Source organism: Neofelis nebulosa, chromosome 17 (assembly GCF_028018385.1).
Source record: "Neofelis nebulosa isolate mNeoNeb1 chromosome 17, mNeoNeb1.pri, whole genome shotgun sequence".
Classification (NCBI taxonomy): domain Eukaryota; kingdom Metazoa; phylum Chordata; class Mammalia; order Carnivora; family Felidae; genus Neofelis; species Neofelis nebulosa.
Window position 1 is genome coordinate 57150497 of NC_080798.1, and position 15504 is coordinate 57166000.

Below are 15504 nucleotides of genomic sequence, written 5' to 3' on the forward strand. Positions count from 1 at the left end.
CCTTCCAGGAGATTGAAATGAGCAGCCAGGGTTGCCATGCATGGTCCCACGCCCTGTGCCTTCAATGTCATGCTGCTGTGTGACCCAGATTTTCAAGGGGAAAATTAGAAGAGTCTAATCAAAAAGAGGAAGAAGGCAGGGTCGGGTCCAGCCACCGAAGGCACAGACCAGGAGAACAGCTGCTCTCTGGTGTGTATGGCGAGCTCAAGAGCTGGGAGCCAGAAGAGAAATGTGAAGTGTGGGCAGGTCTCCCAGGGCAGGGAACCCAGAGCTCGGGGAGTCGGGAGCTGCCCCCTGCACGGGTTGGACTTCTTAGGCTGTTATGTGATGCTTCTCGCCTGCTAGGGACGAAACTGCTGGGGGAGCCAGGAGGTCTCGAGCAGTGGCCGCCGCAGCTCTAATGATGGAAACAGAGGCCTCTGCTCGGTGGCCTGGCTGACAGAAGAACAGACCTCTGACTGAGATGCCCTCTGCCCGCTGAGCGTCCCCTGTACATTTCCCAGGCCTCGGGCAATCTGGCGCCTGGCTCTCGGCCAGGACGGAATGCATCGTTTGCAGAATGAAAATTCAGTGCCCCTTGTCCAGCAATTATTAAGAATAGCAGGAGGGCAACAGCAGGGCTTTAGACCAAGCGTGGGGCCTTTCTGAGCACAGCACCCTGGGCGGCTACACGGGTCCCTGGCCCACGAAGCTGGCCCTGCGTCTGAGCTCACCTTGGGCACCAGATCTGGCCAACAAACCGCAGCCTCTTCTGGCACAAGCATGTAATGAGGCGACCCCTGGTTCTGCACCCCTCTGCCCTCCCACGTCAGGAAACCACCAAGTCCCAGAGGCTGCAAAATACAAGGGTCTGGGTTCCTAAATCACAGCTGGAAAAGGGAGTGTCCTTGAAGGGTGCCCCAAACCGTCTGACTCTGAGGGAGAAAACAACCCCGTGTGTTAAGCCACTGATTGAAATTGCAGTACTGGTCTGGTAGGTCAGTCTAGGCCAACCTAACGCAGCCCTCGATCTTAAAGAGCAGATCTGCTTTGCCTCTGCCCTTGAAAGAGACCTAAATGATCTAGGGACAACGGGTCCCACTGTTCACAGTTTACCTGGAAATTCATATGTAGTGCAAGTCAGGCGTGAATTATCTGCTTGTTTCCTATTCTAGCTCCATCATTACCCAAGCTGTAAAGGAAGAGAGATGACGATCACGAAAATATTCATCCTTTATGTATCCGTTCATTTATTCATTCATGCAGTCAGCAAATGTTTGCCAAACTCTTACTACATAGAGAGCATTACCCCGGTGCCTTTGAAGACTTCCATGCTTTGAGTTACACAGATTTTAACCCAAAAAACTAAATAGTGTTCGTATTAGCGTATTCTTAAACATTACATCCTATGTATATTTGCATATTCAGTGGTATTAATATTTCTGCCACCATGTGGGAAATCGAGAAGAGACAGTATCTCTGCGCTCAGTGAGCTTCAAATCCAGAAGAGAGTTCTGGAGGTGTCTCTTTGTTTCAGGTGTTTGAGTGCAGGATTTTATTTTATTTTTATAATGTTTATTTGGGGAGGTGGGGGTAGGGGAGGGGCAGAGAGAGAGGAAGACACAGAATCTGAAGCAGCTCCAGGCTTCTGGAGCCTGCCCAACACGGGGCTCGAGCTCACAAACCGGGAGATCATGACCTGAGCTGAAGTCGGACGCTCAGCTGACTGAGCCACCCAGGCTCCCCCTTGAGTGCAGAAATTTAAAAGTGTCTCTACTTTCTGAGACCTGACATCAGGAATGCTAAGATGGGGTCTCCGAGCCCGGGCACTCTGGGCAGCGGGGGCCACATATTCTTTGTGGCCTGGGGGTGTCCTGGGCACTGCAGGGAGCTTACTTACTTGCACCCACCGTGGGCAAGCGGTATCACACGCCCTGTCCCAGCTGCACCAGCCAAAAATGTCTCCAGACACTGCACCGTATCCCTTGAGGGATAACCTCCCGCCCCGTTGAAATCCACTGCTCTAAGGAAAACTGCAATGACTTGTAAAACAATCCCTTAAATTGATTAAACAACGACAACAATACACGATTTCCTTTGGTTTCTTCTAGTATTTTATAGAAATATATTTGAGAAAATATTTGAGAAAAACTTTCGTATTTGAGAGTTTTGCTACCTCGTGCAAATCCAATACAAAGATTTATTACCTTGGAATATTAGGGATAGAGATCCCACTTAACATTGCTGTTTTTGAAGGGTTTTAGGCAGGATGGGATCATGCAGCAGAGTATCCTGTATCCTTTAAAAAAGAGCTGCATAAAAAAGGCATGGTAGGGGGCGCCTGGGTGGCGCAGTCGGTTAAGCCTCCGACTTCAGCCAGGTCACGATCTCGCGGTCCGTGAGTTCGAGCCCCGCGTCAGGCTCTGGGCTGATGGCTCGGAGCCTGGAGCCTGTTTCCGATTCTGTGTCTCCCTCTCTCTCTGCCCCTCCCCTGTTCATGCTCTGTCTCTCTCTGTCCCAAAAATAAATAAAAAACGTTGAAAAAAAAATTCTTTAAAAAGGCATGGTAGGTAAAAAGATGAAACAGAATTCTTTAAAAGGCTTTTGAGAAAAATAGTACCTTAAAATTCCGGACGAGATGATTAATCAAGGCAATAAAGTGAATCATGATAAGAGGCCCCCCAATTTTAGCCACGTGTTACATCTCAAAAACCCGTTTTCTTGCCTAAAATCTGGCCTGCCGCGGCACAGTTCAGCGGCAATTTGCCAGAAAAGCAGGGCTAAGGTACCGTGAAGATTGAGCGAGGGGCAAGGGGGAGCCGAAGGATTCAAACAAATAATCCTAAGGTGGTTTCTGTCGTCGCTATCTCTTCATCGGTATAAAAATAACCTCTGAAAACAGGTGGGAGACAGCCATCGCTCAACGTGTTACAACATATTACGTATCTGACTGGCCGGTTGGTACTTAAAGAACCAGCCTGCTCCAGGGTAAGGTGCATTTGAGCAGGGAAGTCTATCGCACTTCAAACTAAGCCCATGGTGTTTGCAGCTGCATTTAGATGCTCGTGGCCGCTATTAAAGGAACGAGCAACTGTCTCAAGTAGAAGGTGTTCCCGTTTGTAAGAACAGGGCTGTCTTCCTGTTTGAAGGTACTTAACTGAAACCTGCATCAGGAGTATATACTTTGTGTCAGTTTGATTCTGTTCTATTCGGGGTGTGGGATGGAAATCCTTAGTTAACTAATGTGCTTGGTGGTCAGCATATGGGATGATTTAGTGGTGACGTCATTAGGGGGCCCCAAAGCCCAACATTTGGGAAATGGGTTGCGTGTTATTGATTTCTGCGCCTGCACCTGTCCCTCTGTACTTCGATGCGCCTTCTGAATGTGCTGTTCTGGGTGGTTATTTTAATTTTTTTAATGTGTATTTATTTTTGAGAGAGAGACAGAGCGTGAGCAGGGGAGGAGCAGAGAGAGAGAGGGAGACACAGAATCTGAAGCAGCCTCCAGGCTCCAAGGGGTGAGCACAAAGCCCAATGCAGGGCTCGAACTCACAAACCGCAAGATCATGACCTGAGCTGAAATCAGACGCTTAACTGACTGAGCCACCCAGGCGTCCCATAGTTGGTTATTTTAAATGGCAGCTCCCACATCTAAAATAAGCTCTACTTTTTTTTAATTATGTGATATTTTCTAGCTTGTGTGTGATGATCAGTCTGCTTCTATTTCTTGGCCAGTTATCAACTGCTCTAAAATGAAATCTATCAAAACTTAGTGGCTCAAAACACAACTGTTTACTGGTTGGTGATTCTCCGCATCGGGATGGGTTCAGCCGGATGGTTCTCATGTTGGCGGTGCCTAATGTTTGCTCATGTACGCGTGACTGCTGTCATCTGGAGGCTCCGCTGGGGCTCGGTGATCCAGCTTACATGTCTGAGGGTTAGTTAGGGGTGAAGCCAGGGAACATTAGCTCACAGACATGTGGCCAGAGAGTCCCGATCTCCTCAGATGGCAGCCGGGCTCCTGGAGGACAGGTTCCAGTACACAAGCACTTTCTTGCCTCTGTTTGTCTGTTTCCGTGGCCAAAGGAAGTCACATGGGTAGGCCCAAAGCGATCTTACCTCCTGATAGAGTGTCTCTGGATTCAAGACACTTTAGATAAGTGGAAACCGATCTAAATATTTGACAATGCATAAGGCAGTGACTGGATGTTTCTACTTTTCTCTAAAATAATGTCATCTAGCTCTAGGCTAAAGCAACAAAACTCGCTCTCTAGGGTGATACTATTTAATAAAACATATTTGTTTGTTTTCTTCCATCTTTACTTCCTGCCTTTATCAGAAGATTAGCCGTGGCTGCAAGCAAATGCAAACCAGGCTCCGAACAAGATGGGCTTTTCCTTTCCTCTCATTTCTTTCTTGCTCCTGTAATCAAAGCCAGACGGAGGTGTGCTGGGCTTCCCTTGGTGCTCCATGGTCATCAGGGACTCAGATGCCTTCTGTCTTTCTGCTCTACCTTCCCATCACATGGCTTCTATTCGAAGGGCCACCTAATGGTCCAAAATGGTTGCTGAAACTATAGTCATCACATCTGCAGTGCAGGTAGACGGAAGTGAGGAAAGGGGGTGCCACAAAAGCCCTCATCTCCTGGTTGAGGTTCCTTAAAAGGACCTCACGCACAATGCTTCTGTTATGTCTCAGTGTCTAAACCTCAGTCCCCAGCCAGATTAGCTGCCAGAGATGCTGAGATGTCTAGTACCTGGGCTGGTCAGCAGTGTGGCCAGCTAAAATCAGGAGCGAAGGAAGAATGAGTATTAAGCAGCAACCCATAGTTGGGGCCATTGTGCCTTTCGCAAAGCAGAACTCAGGTCCTGGCTCATGGGATAATTAGCTAGGTGGCCTTCTCAGTCTTCATTTTGTCGCCTGTACAGTGGGCTTACCAATATGACATGCCTCCCGTGGTCAGCATAGGATCAAACGTGAAACCTGCATCACATGATGCGATCTCATTGTGTCTCCACTGTCTCCTATGCTGCTGGGTCCTGGGACCACATGAGAGGACTCTCCTGTTCCAAAAGGGGGGTGGAAGGAAGAAGGATGAACTTTCTAGTGGGTGTGCCATCTTCTTAAGTTGTAATTTATCACCAGTGGACACATTGACAACATTTAGTTCATGTCCTTGGGGAAAAGAATTGGCCACTGGCAGGGCCAAAAGCTGAAAATGGGTGACTCATAACCTGTTTTGTTTGGCCTTCCTTGCCTCACTCAGTGATCTTTTATTTTTAAAATTTCGAACTGGTGTCCAACGCATAAACATTTTGATAGTTTACATGAAAATTCAAAACCCCATCTTTTCTTGGAAAACAAAAGGGTCTAGCCTCTCCAGACGTGCATTTCAGAAATGTGTCAATCACCTTAAGCTAAAAGGCGGCTGCCCCTTAGGCAGGATGCAGACCCTCCAGTTTGCCACAGTCCACAGTGCTCCCAGTTGTCTTGAAATCATTCTGCTCATGTTAAGTTACCCATGTGGGCATTGGATGGACATTTGAGCTTCTCACTCCTGGCCCAGTTCCCTGACCTCACTCTGGGAATGGGGTCAGAGAGTCTCACTGTCAGGGCCGATGGGACCCAGCTGCTGTCAGAGGAAAGGCCACAGGTCATTGACATCCTCATCAAAACTGTCATTATCAAGAACGCTGTGGATCTGATGCACGGTACGATCATTATATGCAAAATATGAGAGGAATCAGTTCTGGCAAATGACAGTCCCTAGATAATAGGGGGAAGAGAGGGAAGCCCCCCCCCCCAAAGAAGCAACCAAGTGACAAAACTAAATCTCCCAGGCTTTGCCTTAGGTCTCTCCCCTTTCGTCCCCTGCTTCTGAGCACGGCTTTCTGTAATAGTCTCCACACCCAGAGCAGAGCAACCTCTCTTTCCTACTCCACCTGCGAGCCCAGGGTTGGAGAGATAAGCAGAAAAACCCAAAGTGAATTATGAGGAGCAGATTCCATTTGGACACCCCCTCAAATGAAGATAAAGTGGGTATGAAATGCTAATGTAGGTCAATGGGAAAATAAGACATTATTCATGATTCATTACGTGGGTGACTTTTCAGGAGTACACGCACTGCAGAACGGGGGCTGCCTCTGCATGCCTATCAAATTGCTGTGGCTATCTTTTGTCCACTAATCACTTGACAGTTTCCCTATTAGTCGCCACGTACGCAGAAACATTGACAAGACCGGAGGAAGCTGATTCACGCGTGCGTGCACTCAACGGAAGTCTCCGGGCTTGCCCGAGGGAAGAAAGGAGTTGTGTCCCTATGAGATTTTAATTAATCCCTGCTTCTGCAGATGCTGAGCGCGGGTCCTAGAGCTAGCAAGTGACGGGGTCCCGCAAGGTTTCGCTCATCACCATCACACATAGCAGTGCCCCCCCCCCCCCCACGCAGAACCGAGCGGCAAATTGCGGCAGTCAATAAAAATAACAATACAACTTAACATCTCTCGAGTATTTACCGTCGCCCGGGCATTGAACTTTATATCCGTTAATTTGTACATTCTCGGTGGGGACAATATCACCCGAGGAGGAGAAAATTGGTGTTTGGGGGGACATTAAAAGTATTGGATATTGCAATGGTTTGTGACCCTCCAAAGGGGTCATAGTACCTGAATAGATATACAGAATATCCATGGCAGGCATGGCAGGTTGGGGGGGGGGGGGGCGGGAGGTCTAAGAAGATTCTGGAAGGCAGGGATAGGTAATAATGAATTTTAAAAAAAGGTTGAGAAATACCACATTAATACATTCGATGCCTACAAAGCCCATCACGGGAGATACTGTTTTGTAGATGAAGAAGTTGAAGAAGTGAAGGAATTTGCCTTTCCTGGCCCACGGCCAGTATGTGGTGAGGCCAGGAGTTAAAGCCACACTCGAGCCCTGCTCTGCTTTGAGTTTGCACACCTGCTTCGCTCACTCTTCACCGTTAAGAACTGTAGGAGAAAGCTGGTTGTGTCCCCTGCGTGGCGGGAAGCAGTCCCACATCAGCGGGACAGAGTGAGTCCAATGAATGGTCGGGGTCCATGTGGCTCAAGGCTCGTTCGGCCACAGTTCTCACGTCTGTACTCTGGCAGTCATGTCCAGGAGATGCGTCTGTGTCTGAAAGCAAACTCGGCCTGGCAGCGACAAGCTCATTCTGGTTTGCCCGGGACCGTCCTGCAATGGCCCTCGGTCCCAGGGCAAAAGCTGGCTGCTTTGTTGGCATCCCACGTCTGCCATCGCTAGTTGGACGTGTGGAACCAGGGTGCCCAGGACACCTCCAAACTGAGGAGTCTCAAGAGGAGTATAATTTGTTTCAAATTAGCATCACCCCAACTACACATAGCCCCAGATGCTTCTATGCCCGCATCACCTGGATGAGCAAGTTGGGGCACTAAATGTCTCAGGACTTTTCTCGTGAGGTGGGAATAGACGCGAGGAGTAAGTCAGGCAATCCAGCATCCGTGGTCACACCCTCTTTTTAAGCAGCCTTTGCCACACATCTCTTAGGACACTTAGTTACAGAGATTGGTGTCCGGGTGGCATCAGAACGCACTCCCCACCTCCTCCTGTGAGGTTGAAGCTTTTTGACGACGTGCCGTTTTGTCACATGCAGGGGGCTCACTTGGTGACATCTGCCATCCCTGGAAAGCAGGCAGTTGCCCCAGCTGGGCTCTCAGAAATCCCGGGCCAGTTACAGATCGGAATGTCCATGTCTCAATATCCTTCTTGCTTATGAGACTGTGGTTTATAAAAAAAAAAAAAAAAGAAAAAAAGGAGTCTGACCATTTTGGTCGGGTGAAGGAGATGTTTTGGGACGAGGTCAAAGAAATTTCAAGAACAGAATCATTTTGTTGCCTGTGGCACAGAGCGAGCCATGTTTTAGAGCCTCCCCACCCCATCTGAGGCTAGCTGGCCTTTCGTGGGGTTCGAAAGCAGCCCCTCACCACGCCTCACAGGTGTGGCTGCGCTTGAAGTCGCAGGGAAGCAAAACTTCAAACACCAGCATGTAAGGTCCTCACACCAGGCGGCACTTTCTTCAATGAGAGACGTGCGGCCAAGAGGAAGGGACGGTCTTGGACCAAGTCAAAACAGTCATAATCGTTTCTCAGCCTTTCCTGTTGGCGGCCATGTCCTTTCCACCAAAGAAAATGACAGGCTGGCTTGAGACCCTCACCTAGCAGCCTCTAACTCTTGTATTTGCTTTAGAGGGGCTGTTGCTACTTCATCTGGGAGTGACAGGGTGTTTGCCATTTATTCTGACACTCAGGAGACTATTATGATGGGAGACAAGGCAGAAATGTGTTTCAGAGGACCCACACGGGTGCCTGTCACAGAATTATCTTCCCTCTGCCATCGTGAAGCACACATAAACATGAGATAAGCATGGATGCAGAAGCCTCTGGGCTGAAGGAAATGAGTGGGCCCTTCTTCTGAGAGTCCAGGGTGTGGGCTCGGGCGAAGGGTAAGGCGCGGGTGCCCCCCATGGGCATCGGAGCCGCTGTCCTGGTGCCTACCTGCTGAATCCAGTTCCAACGAGGGCCTCCAAGGGCCAAAAATATATCTACATATTCAGAGGTGGTAGTGAAGCATGCCTGGCTCTGAAAAATGTGCAGGCAATGTTGTCCACGCTTCTCAGTAACAAGTGCTTTATGGTTTCTGGTCAGTGTGAAATAAGGCAAAGCTTGAGTGAATTGCAAGAATGCGATTGTCCTCAACATTGATAGAGGACCTCCTGCATGGAGACCCTGAGCTTATGAAGATGAGCAGAACACAGTCTGTCCCCTCCGAGAGCTCAAGTTTAGGACCAGGCGGCCCATCACATAAAGATGCTCTTAAAGCGAAGAGGCTCCATCAACAGAGCAGTTAGGGAAACGCTGAGAGTCTATTCTCTCTTGGAGATTTATGATACACATTTGCTCACTAAAGACAGGAGGCGTCCTCCAGGATAGAAACTTGCGTGACTACGGTTACTGTGTGTTTCCCAAGTCGGAACCAGAGTTCCTTGGATACAGTTCAGGAAATGCCGGTTTATCCAGCCATGGAAGAACTGGAAATATGAAAATCATGAGCCAGCCCCCAGGGGAGGGGCTAGCAAGAGCGGGGTGTTGGGCCCATTGGATGGACTGGGACTCAGGATAGAACCTTGATCCCAGAGGAAGATGAGTGTCACAGCGTAGCCTACAGCATGTGTGTGTGAGTATGTGTGTGTGTGAGCACACGTGCATGTGTATGTGTTAGTATAAAGCTGTGATCTTTGCAGCAGAAACCCATATCTGCAAACTAAGACCACGGACACGGTGCGAGGAAGAGGGTGAGGCAGGGCAACTCAGAGACGATGGGCAGCTGGGCTCACCGCAGCAGGTTCCAGGTTCCGTGGACAGCTCTGTGGTCTGAGGCCATCGCCTACACCCCCATGATGGCTCAGAACCCTGAACAGGTTTGGTAAGAAAAGGCATCCTCCTCAAAACACTCAAAGGACTTGTACCGAGTCCTTTAATGTGGTATCCCATGCAACCTTACAAAGACCAAAAAGGAAAGTGTTACTAATATCTTCTTGTTGCAATTGGGGAAACTGAGGCTTGGGTAGGGCTGAATCACTTGCCCATGTTCACACAGCAAGACTTGAACCTAAACGTCACCCAAGGTCATTTTCATCAATGCTACAGACGTGTTGATGCGACTTAGGACGTTATTCAGTCTCTATGGAGGTGGGCCGCAGACATTAATCCTGTTCTGTACCCACATCTGGGCTAGGACAAAGGCAGCACATAAGATCAAGTTCATTTGCTCCCGAACGATTCGTTAAAATAAAAAGCATTTCCTGGGTAAACTTGGGAACATTCCAGTATAACCTTGTGTTAGGTTATGAAATCTGTAACAATAACCACCAAAAAAGACATCATCAGTGAATTTCCTGGTGCAAATTGAAAATCCATGAGCCTCGAGATCTTTTTTCCTTCCCCTCATCCTTTCAATGGGAGCCGTGACACATGCAAGCCTCACGACTTCACTTTTAGACGTCATTTTGCTCGTTCATCTAGGACTTCGATTAAAAGCACATTAAATAGGGCAAAGACTCCATCAGTCAAGCATTCATTGGACATTAACAAAGTGCAAGGCACTGGGTCATACATACTTAGCCAGAGACAATTTCCTGTGGAATTGATAGTGTTGAGGCCTCCTTCATGCCTCTGGCCACAAGGAACTCGCTTAGCACGTCCCTGGCGAGTTTATAGGCCTGAAAACTGCCTCTGATTTCTGAAGGGATCCTCATTAAAGTGTCTTGTCCTCCTAGACCAGCGAGGCAAATAAGTGTCACCCATCACACCAGTGTTCCTAGATAGGGAGTGGCTGCCTGGACCAGCAGGTTGAGAAAAGGCCCTGATTCCGTTGTGTGCTTCCATGAGAAACAAAGTCCCAGACTGTTTCCTAATATTTTCCAAAGACAAGGGGCAAGATAAGGTAGGGGCAGAAGCCAAGACTTATTTCTTTTTTTATATATAAAGTTTTTTAAATGTTTATTTATTTTTGAGAGAGAGGGCGTGAGCAGGGGAGGGACAGACAGAGAGGCAGACACAGAATCCGAAGCAGGCTCCAGGGTCTGAGCCATCAGCACAGAGCCCCGTGCAGGGCTCCAACCCACAAACCGTGAGATCATGACCTGAGCCGAAGTCAGACACTTAACAGACTGAGCTACCCAGGCGCCCCCAAGATTTCTCTCTTCTTGCCGTGGACCCTGAAGTTTGCCTTGGGACGATTTCACAAAGAAACAAAGAAGTGCAAAGAAACACGGTAGAGTGGAAAATGTGCCTGATGTATCTGGCCTAATGGCAACACTGAGACGGCTCTAGAAATCCATTCAACCTTAGGGTGATTGGATCCCCTCGTTTGCCTGATCAGTCAGACCTAATGGCTCATAATCTGATTCCGATTGTGGGAAAAATTAAAGTGCTTTGGATGATTTGAGAAGCACTGTTATAGATGGAAAAAGAATAACAGGATGGCAGCTGAGCCAGATGAATTTCATGTTTACTTTACGGTTCAATATTTTCCACATGTGAATACTTCTGGGACCTATTGGACGGTACTGCTTTCATCTGTTACCTGTTAGTTCACATTACCCACATTTTGTGGGTCCAGAAGGGGGTCAGAATCCACAGGTGGGCCCTATATTCTTAGAAGAGTAAACTACAATGAAAAAATGTAGTTTGGCAGGTCGCCCTGAGCCAAATACGATGGCTCACAATCGTCAAGACCCGCAGGTAAATGTGCCTGATTCTGTTCTACCCCATGCTCCTATTGGGCTTGTGAAGTCAATACAGGGAAACCTCACTAAAGTGGAGCAGGGAGGCTGGCAAGGAGAAGGTTGGGAAGGGGAGCGCACCATTCCATATCAATTATAGGAGAATTGTCCAACAGAGACACAACAGAAGAATCATCAACAAGAAAGAATTATCCAGTACAGGTCCCGACAAGGAAGGATGTACATTGCATCTCGTTCAAGAAATCGACCACCCCTACAACTCAACCGATGAGTAACTGTCATCACTTTGAACTCTTGCCTTTCTCCAGTGGACTTTCCTTCAATACAACCCCTCCCAACTTCTTCCTTCTTGATAAAATAACATCACTCTCCTTTGTTTGTTGGACTTGCCTATGGCTTTGCAGTAGTTTGCAGGTCTGGAATTGTAATTCTCTGCTATTCCTGAGTAACCCATTTTGCTAGTAAAGTAACTGGTTGTTTCATTTTTTAGATTAACAGTATTTATAATTATTTATAATTACGATCTTTTTATGTTGACACTGAATCACAAAAGTAATGCATTCTCCTTGTAAAAATGATCAAAACGTTATAGGTTGCACCAAAATCTTACCTCCTCATCACCATCCTTAATCCCAATCCCCCTTGTACTTTCCCAGATTTAACCGCTGTTGGGGAGGAAAGGTTTTCTTCTGGCCTTCAAGATTCTTCTGGCTGGTCTAAGAATCAAATTGACATGAGATAGATAAACAGGAGAAAATGGAACAAAAGTTTAACAACCTGTATATGTCCTATGTACATGGGAGAGACACAGGCAAATGGAGTCATTTCCTGAAATGGCTGAAGCCATCACCTTCAATACCATTTTCAGCTAAAGATGGGGAGACGTAGGGGGAGAGGGGTGAGTAATGGGAGGCGACCAGGAAAAGTACAGTCAAGGAAGGTAGAGTTGTTATACGGGTTTAAGTCCCTGCCTTCTCCATTGATAAGAGTTTGTCAAGATTTAGAGTCATTCTCCTTTTACTGGTACAGCGAGGGCGATACCAGTAAATGAAGATTTCCCTTACAAATGTAAATGTTCCTTCCAAAAGGTTTAACTTCTTGATTTTCAGAGCTTCTCTTGTGACTGCAGCTTTTTAACAATAACGAGCTTAAAACGATCAATATGTCAAAGAGTCATGTCTTGGGTGGTGAGATTTGCTCCCCTTCACCACCATAACCCATGTGAAGTCCACTTTCGTAGACCTTCTATGCTTTTATGGACATAAACTGTATCTGCAAAATATGTATAAAGTATTGTGGCAATTTCTATGTGCAAGCAGGTTCGCAAAAATGATACCATACTATGGGTAACATTCTTCAACCTGATAATTTCACGTGGTACTCTTAGAGAGCCTTCCGTGTTAGAGCACATTAGACCTCCAACCTTTTTCTGCCCGCTACAAAATTTTTCATAAGTGTAGGGAATCTCGTCATTTTAGCAAATCCTCTGTTGTTTGGACAGTGAGGTTGTTTGCAAATCTTTCACCATGATGGATAATCCTGCAGTGAACATCCTTGCAAGAACGCTTTGTCGACACACGCAAGTGTTTCTTTCTTTTTTTTTTTTAAGTTTATTTATTTATTTTGAAAGAGAGAGAGCACGTGAGAGAGGGAGAGAGAGAATCCGAAGCAGGCTTCATACTTTTAGCATGCAGGCTGACACAGGGCTCGATCCCACAAACTGTGAGATCGTGACCTGAGCCGAAATCAAGAGTCAGACACTTAACCAAGTGAGCCACCCAGACGCCCCCCACATGCAAATATTTTTGACAGTAGATGCCAAATGGGTAAATATTTTTATTTATTTATTTATTTATTTATTTATTTATTTATTTATTTATAATATGAAGTTTATTGTCAAATTTCTGCTCATCCCAACAGGTACCCTCCTCAATACCCATCACCCACCCTCCCCTCCCTCCCACCCCCCATCAACCCTCAGTTCTCAGTTTTTCAGAGTCTCTTATGTTGTGGCTGCCCCCCCTCTCTAACCTTTTTTTTTTCCTTCCCCTCCCCCACGGTCTTCTGTTAAGTTTCTCAGGATCCACATAAGAGTGAAAACACATGGTATCTGTCTTTCTCTGCATGACGTATTTCACTTAGCATCACACTCTCCAGTTCCATCCACGTTGCTACAAAAGGCCAGATTTCATTCTTTCTCATTGCCACGTAGTATTCCATTGTGCATAGAAACCACAGGTTCTTTATCCATTCATCGGCTGATGGACATTTAGGCTCTTTCCATAATTTGGCTGTTGTTGAAAGTGCTGCTATCAACATTGGGGTCCAAGTGCCCCTATGCATCAGCACTCCTGTATCCCTTGGGTAAATTCCTAGGAGTGCTGTTGCTGGGTCATAGGGTAGATCTCGCTAGTTGCTGTCTTAGCTGTGTATGAGCCAGCCCGGTGTCGCACAACCTTACCAACCTTTGCCATCGTCCTCCTCTATCCCTATGTTGTCTTCGTCTCTGAACCGCCTATGACAGTGTGGCTGCCATATAGTGGGGGGCTGAAATAACGTTTGGTCACGTTCCCTTTAACCGGAACATCTTTTCCCACTGAGGACCCTCTCCTTCGCGTTGCTTATGCCTACTCATTCCTTAGGCGCCTGCACTGGGACCTTTCCTGAACCTCGGGCTAGATGAAGTTGTTCTCTTATGTATTCATAATGCTGTCTCTCAATGCCCTTGTGACGGTTCGTTATTTTTTTAATCTGCTGTCACTCTTACTGACCCCCGGCCTGGTGGACACCAGAGAATGCCTTTCCTCACCTCTGTTTCCTCATCACCCAGCCCAGAGCCCCACATGTAATCGGCATTTAATAAGAGCTTTTAAAATAAAGGCCATTGTCATGCAGCCACATTCACAATTGAATGAAAGCCCGTGAAAATAAACAGCATATCAGCAGAAGGAAAAATTAAGCTGTCAGTCTGCTGAACGGCAAAGATTTCTTTTCTTTATTTCAGGTCTTTTAATGTGACGAGGGAGAGTCAAAGAAAAGCAAACACCCAACAGGGTTCTGGAAATGCTTTCCTTTTTAATTTGGAAAGTGACTGGTGCATCAGTCTCTGACGATTGCTAGTGGGGGGGGGGTCTCTACCCATCGCTGTCCCCCGAGTGACCGTCTCCTGCCCTTCTCCCCTGCCCCCCCCCCCCCTTAGGGACCACAGTGATGCGGATGACAGCCTTTGATGCCGATGACCCGGCCACAGATAATGCCCTTCTGCGGTACAATATCCGTCAGCAGACGCCTGACAAGCCGTCTCCAAACATGTTCTACATCGATCCTGAAAAAGGGGACATCGTCACCGTCGTGTCACCTGCCTTGCTGGACCGAGAGGTGAGCTGAAAGGCACACATCTTTTTTCATGAGAAGCAAACGCGGCTCTCACAGGGGCGATGGCGTAGGGCTTCAGGCAAAGGCACTTTACGTGGAGAGGTGGAAATGAGGTGCTTACACGTGGTTGATTGAGGGGGGGGATCCATAAAGGGAAATGAGATATCATATGAACCAAAACCACACACTCTAAAAGGCCACACACATCCTTGGAATTATTTGTATTCCTTCCACCTGATGCCTCGGTTTCCTCCTGAAGCACTTACTCATGAGTCCTCATAATGGGACTCTATCCTTACCTACCTTCCAGAGGAAGGGGATGGGACAAAGGAGGGAAGGGCAGGCAGGGAGGTAGGAGAGGGACAAAGAGGAGGGAGGTGGCTTTGCCCGAGATCACAGAGTCAGGTGGCTTAGACTTCTCTTCTTTCCCAAACCCTCTGTGACTGTGTCCCCCCGGAACCCCTCTCTCCTGCTTCACCCTTAGGCTGTCACTGGGAACCGTCACCCATCACGTAGGTCACATGTCACACACAGGCGACCCAGGGAACTCGGCCAGTCCACACCCTTGGTCTTTGGTTTTACCTAGGCTGCTTTCAGGTTTTCACGTTAGTGGCCATGTCAAAATATTTAGATTTCATTTTTATTTTTCAAAATTTCCAACTTCCAGCCTTCCTGAAAATCACAAATTCTGGAAGTTTCCACACGTGGACAGTCGGTTACATCAGACGTGACAGTCACATGGAGCTGGTGGTCTCAGTCCCGTGTATGTGGGGTGTGGGCTCCTGCCCAGCTCACGCCCCCCCACATGTGCCCCCTGGTCCTGGCCCCCCCTCCTGAGTCACATGTCC

General features: G+C 47.6%; 1 protein-coding gene across 2 annotated transcripts in view; it reads left to right on the top strand.

Moving 5' to 3' along the window:
- Window positions 1-15504, top strand: part of CDH13 (cadherin 13) — a 1101550-nt gene that overhangs the window by 837509 nt on the left and 248537 nt on the right. For both annotated transcript variants that reach the window (XM_058708168.1, XM_058708169.1), the window contains exon 7: window positions 14481-14659. In XM_058708168.1, coding sequence (XP_058564151.1) covers window positions 14481-14659 — 179 coding nt within the window. The remainder of the gene's footprint in view (window positions 1-14480; window positions 14660-15504) is intronic.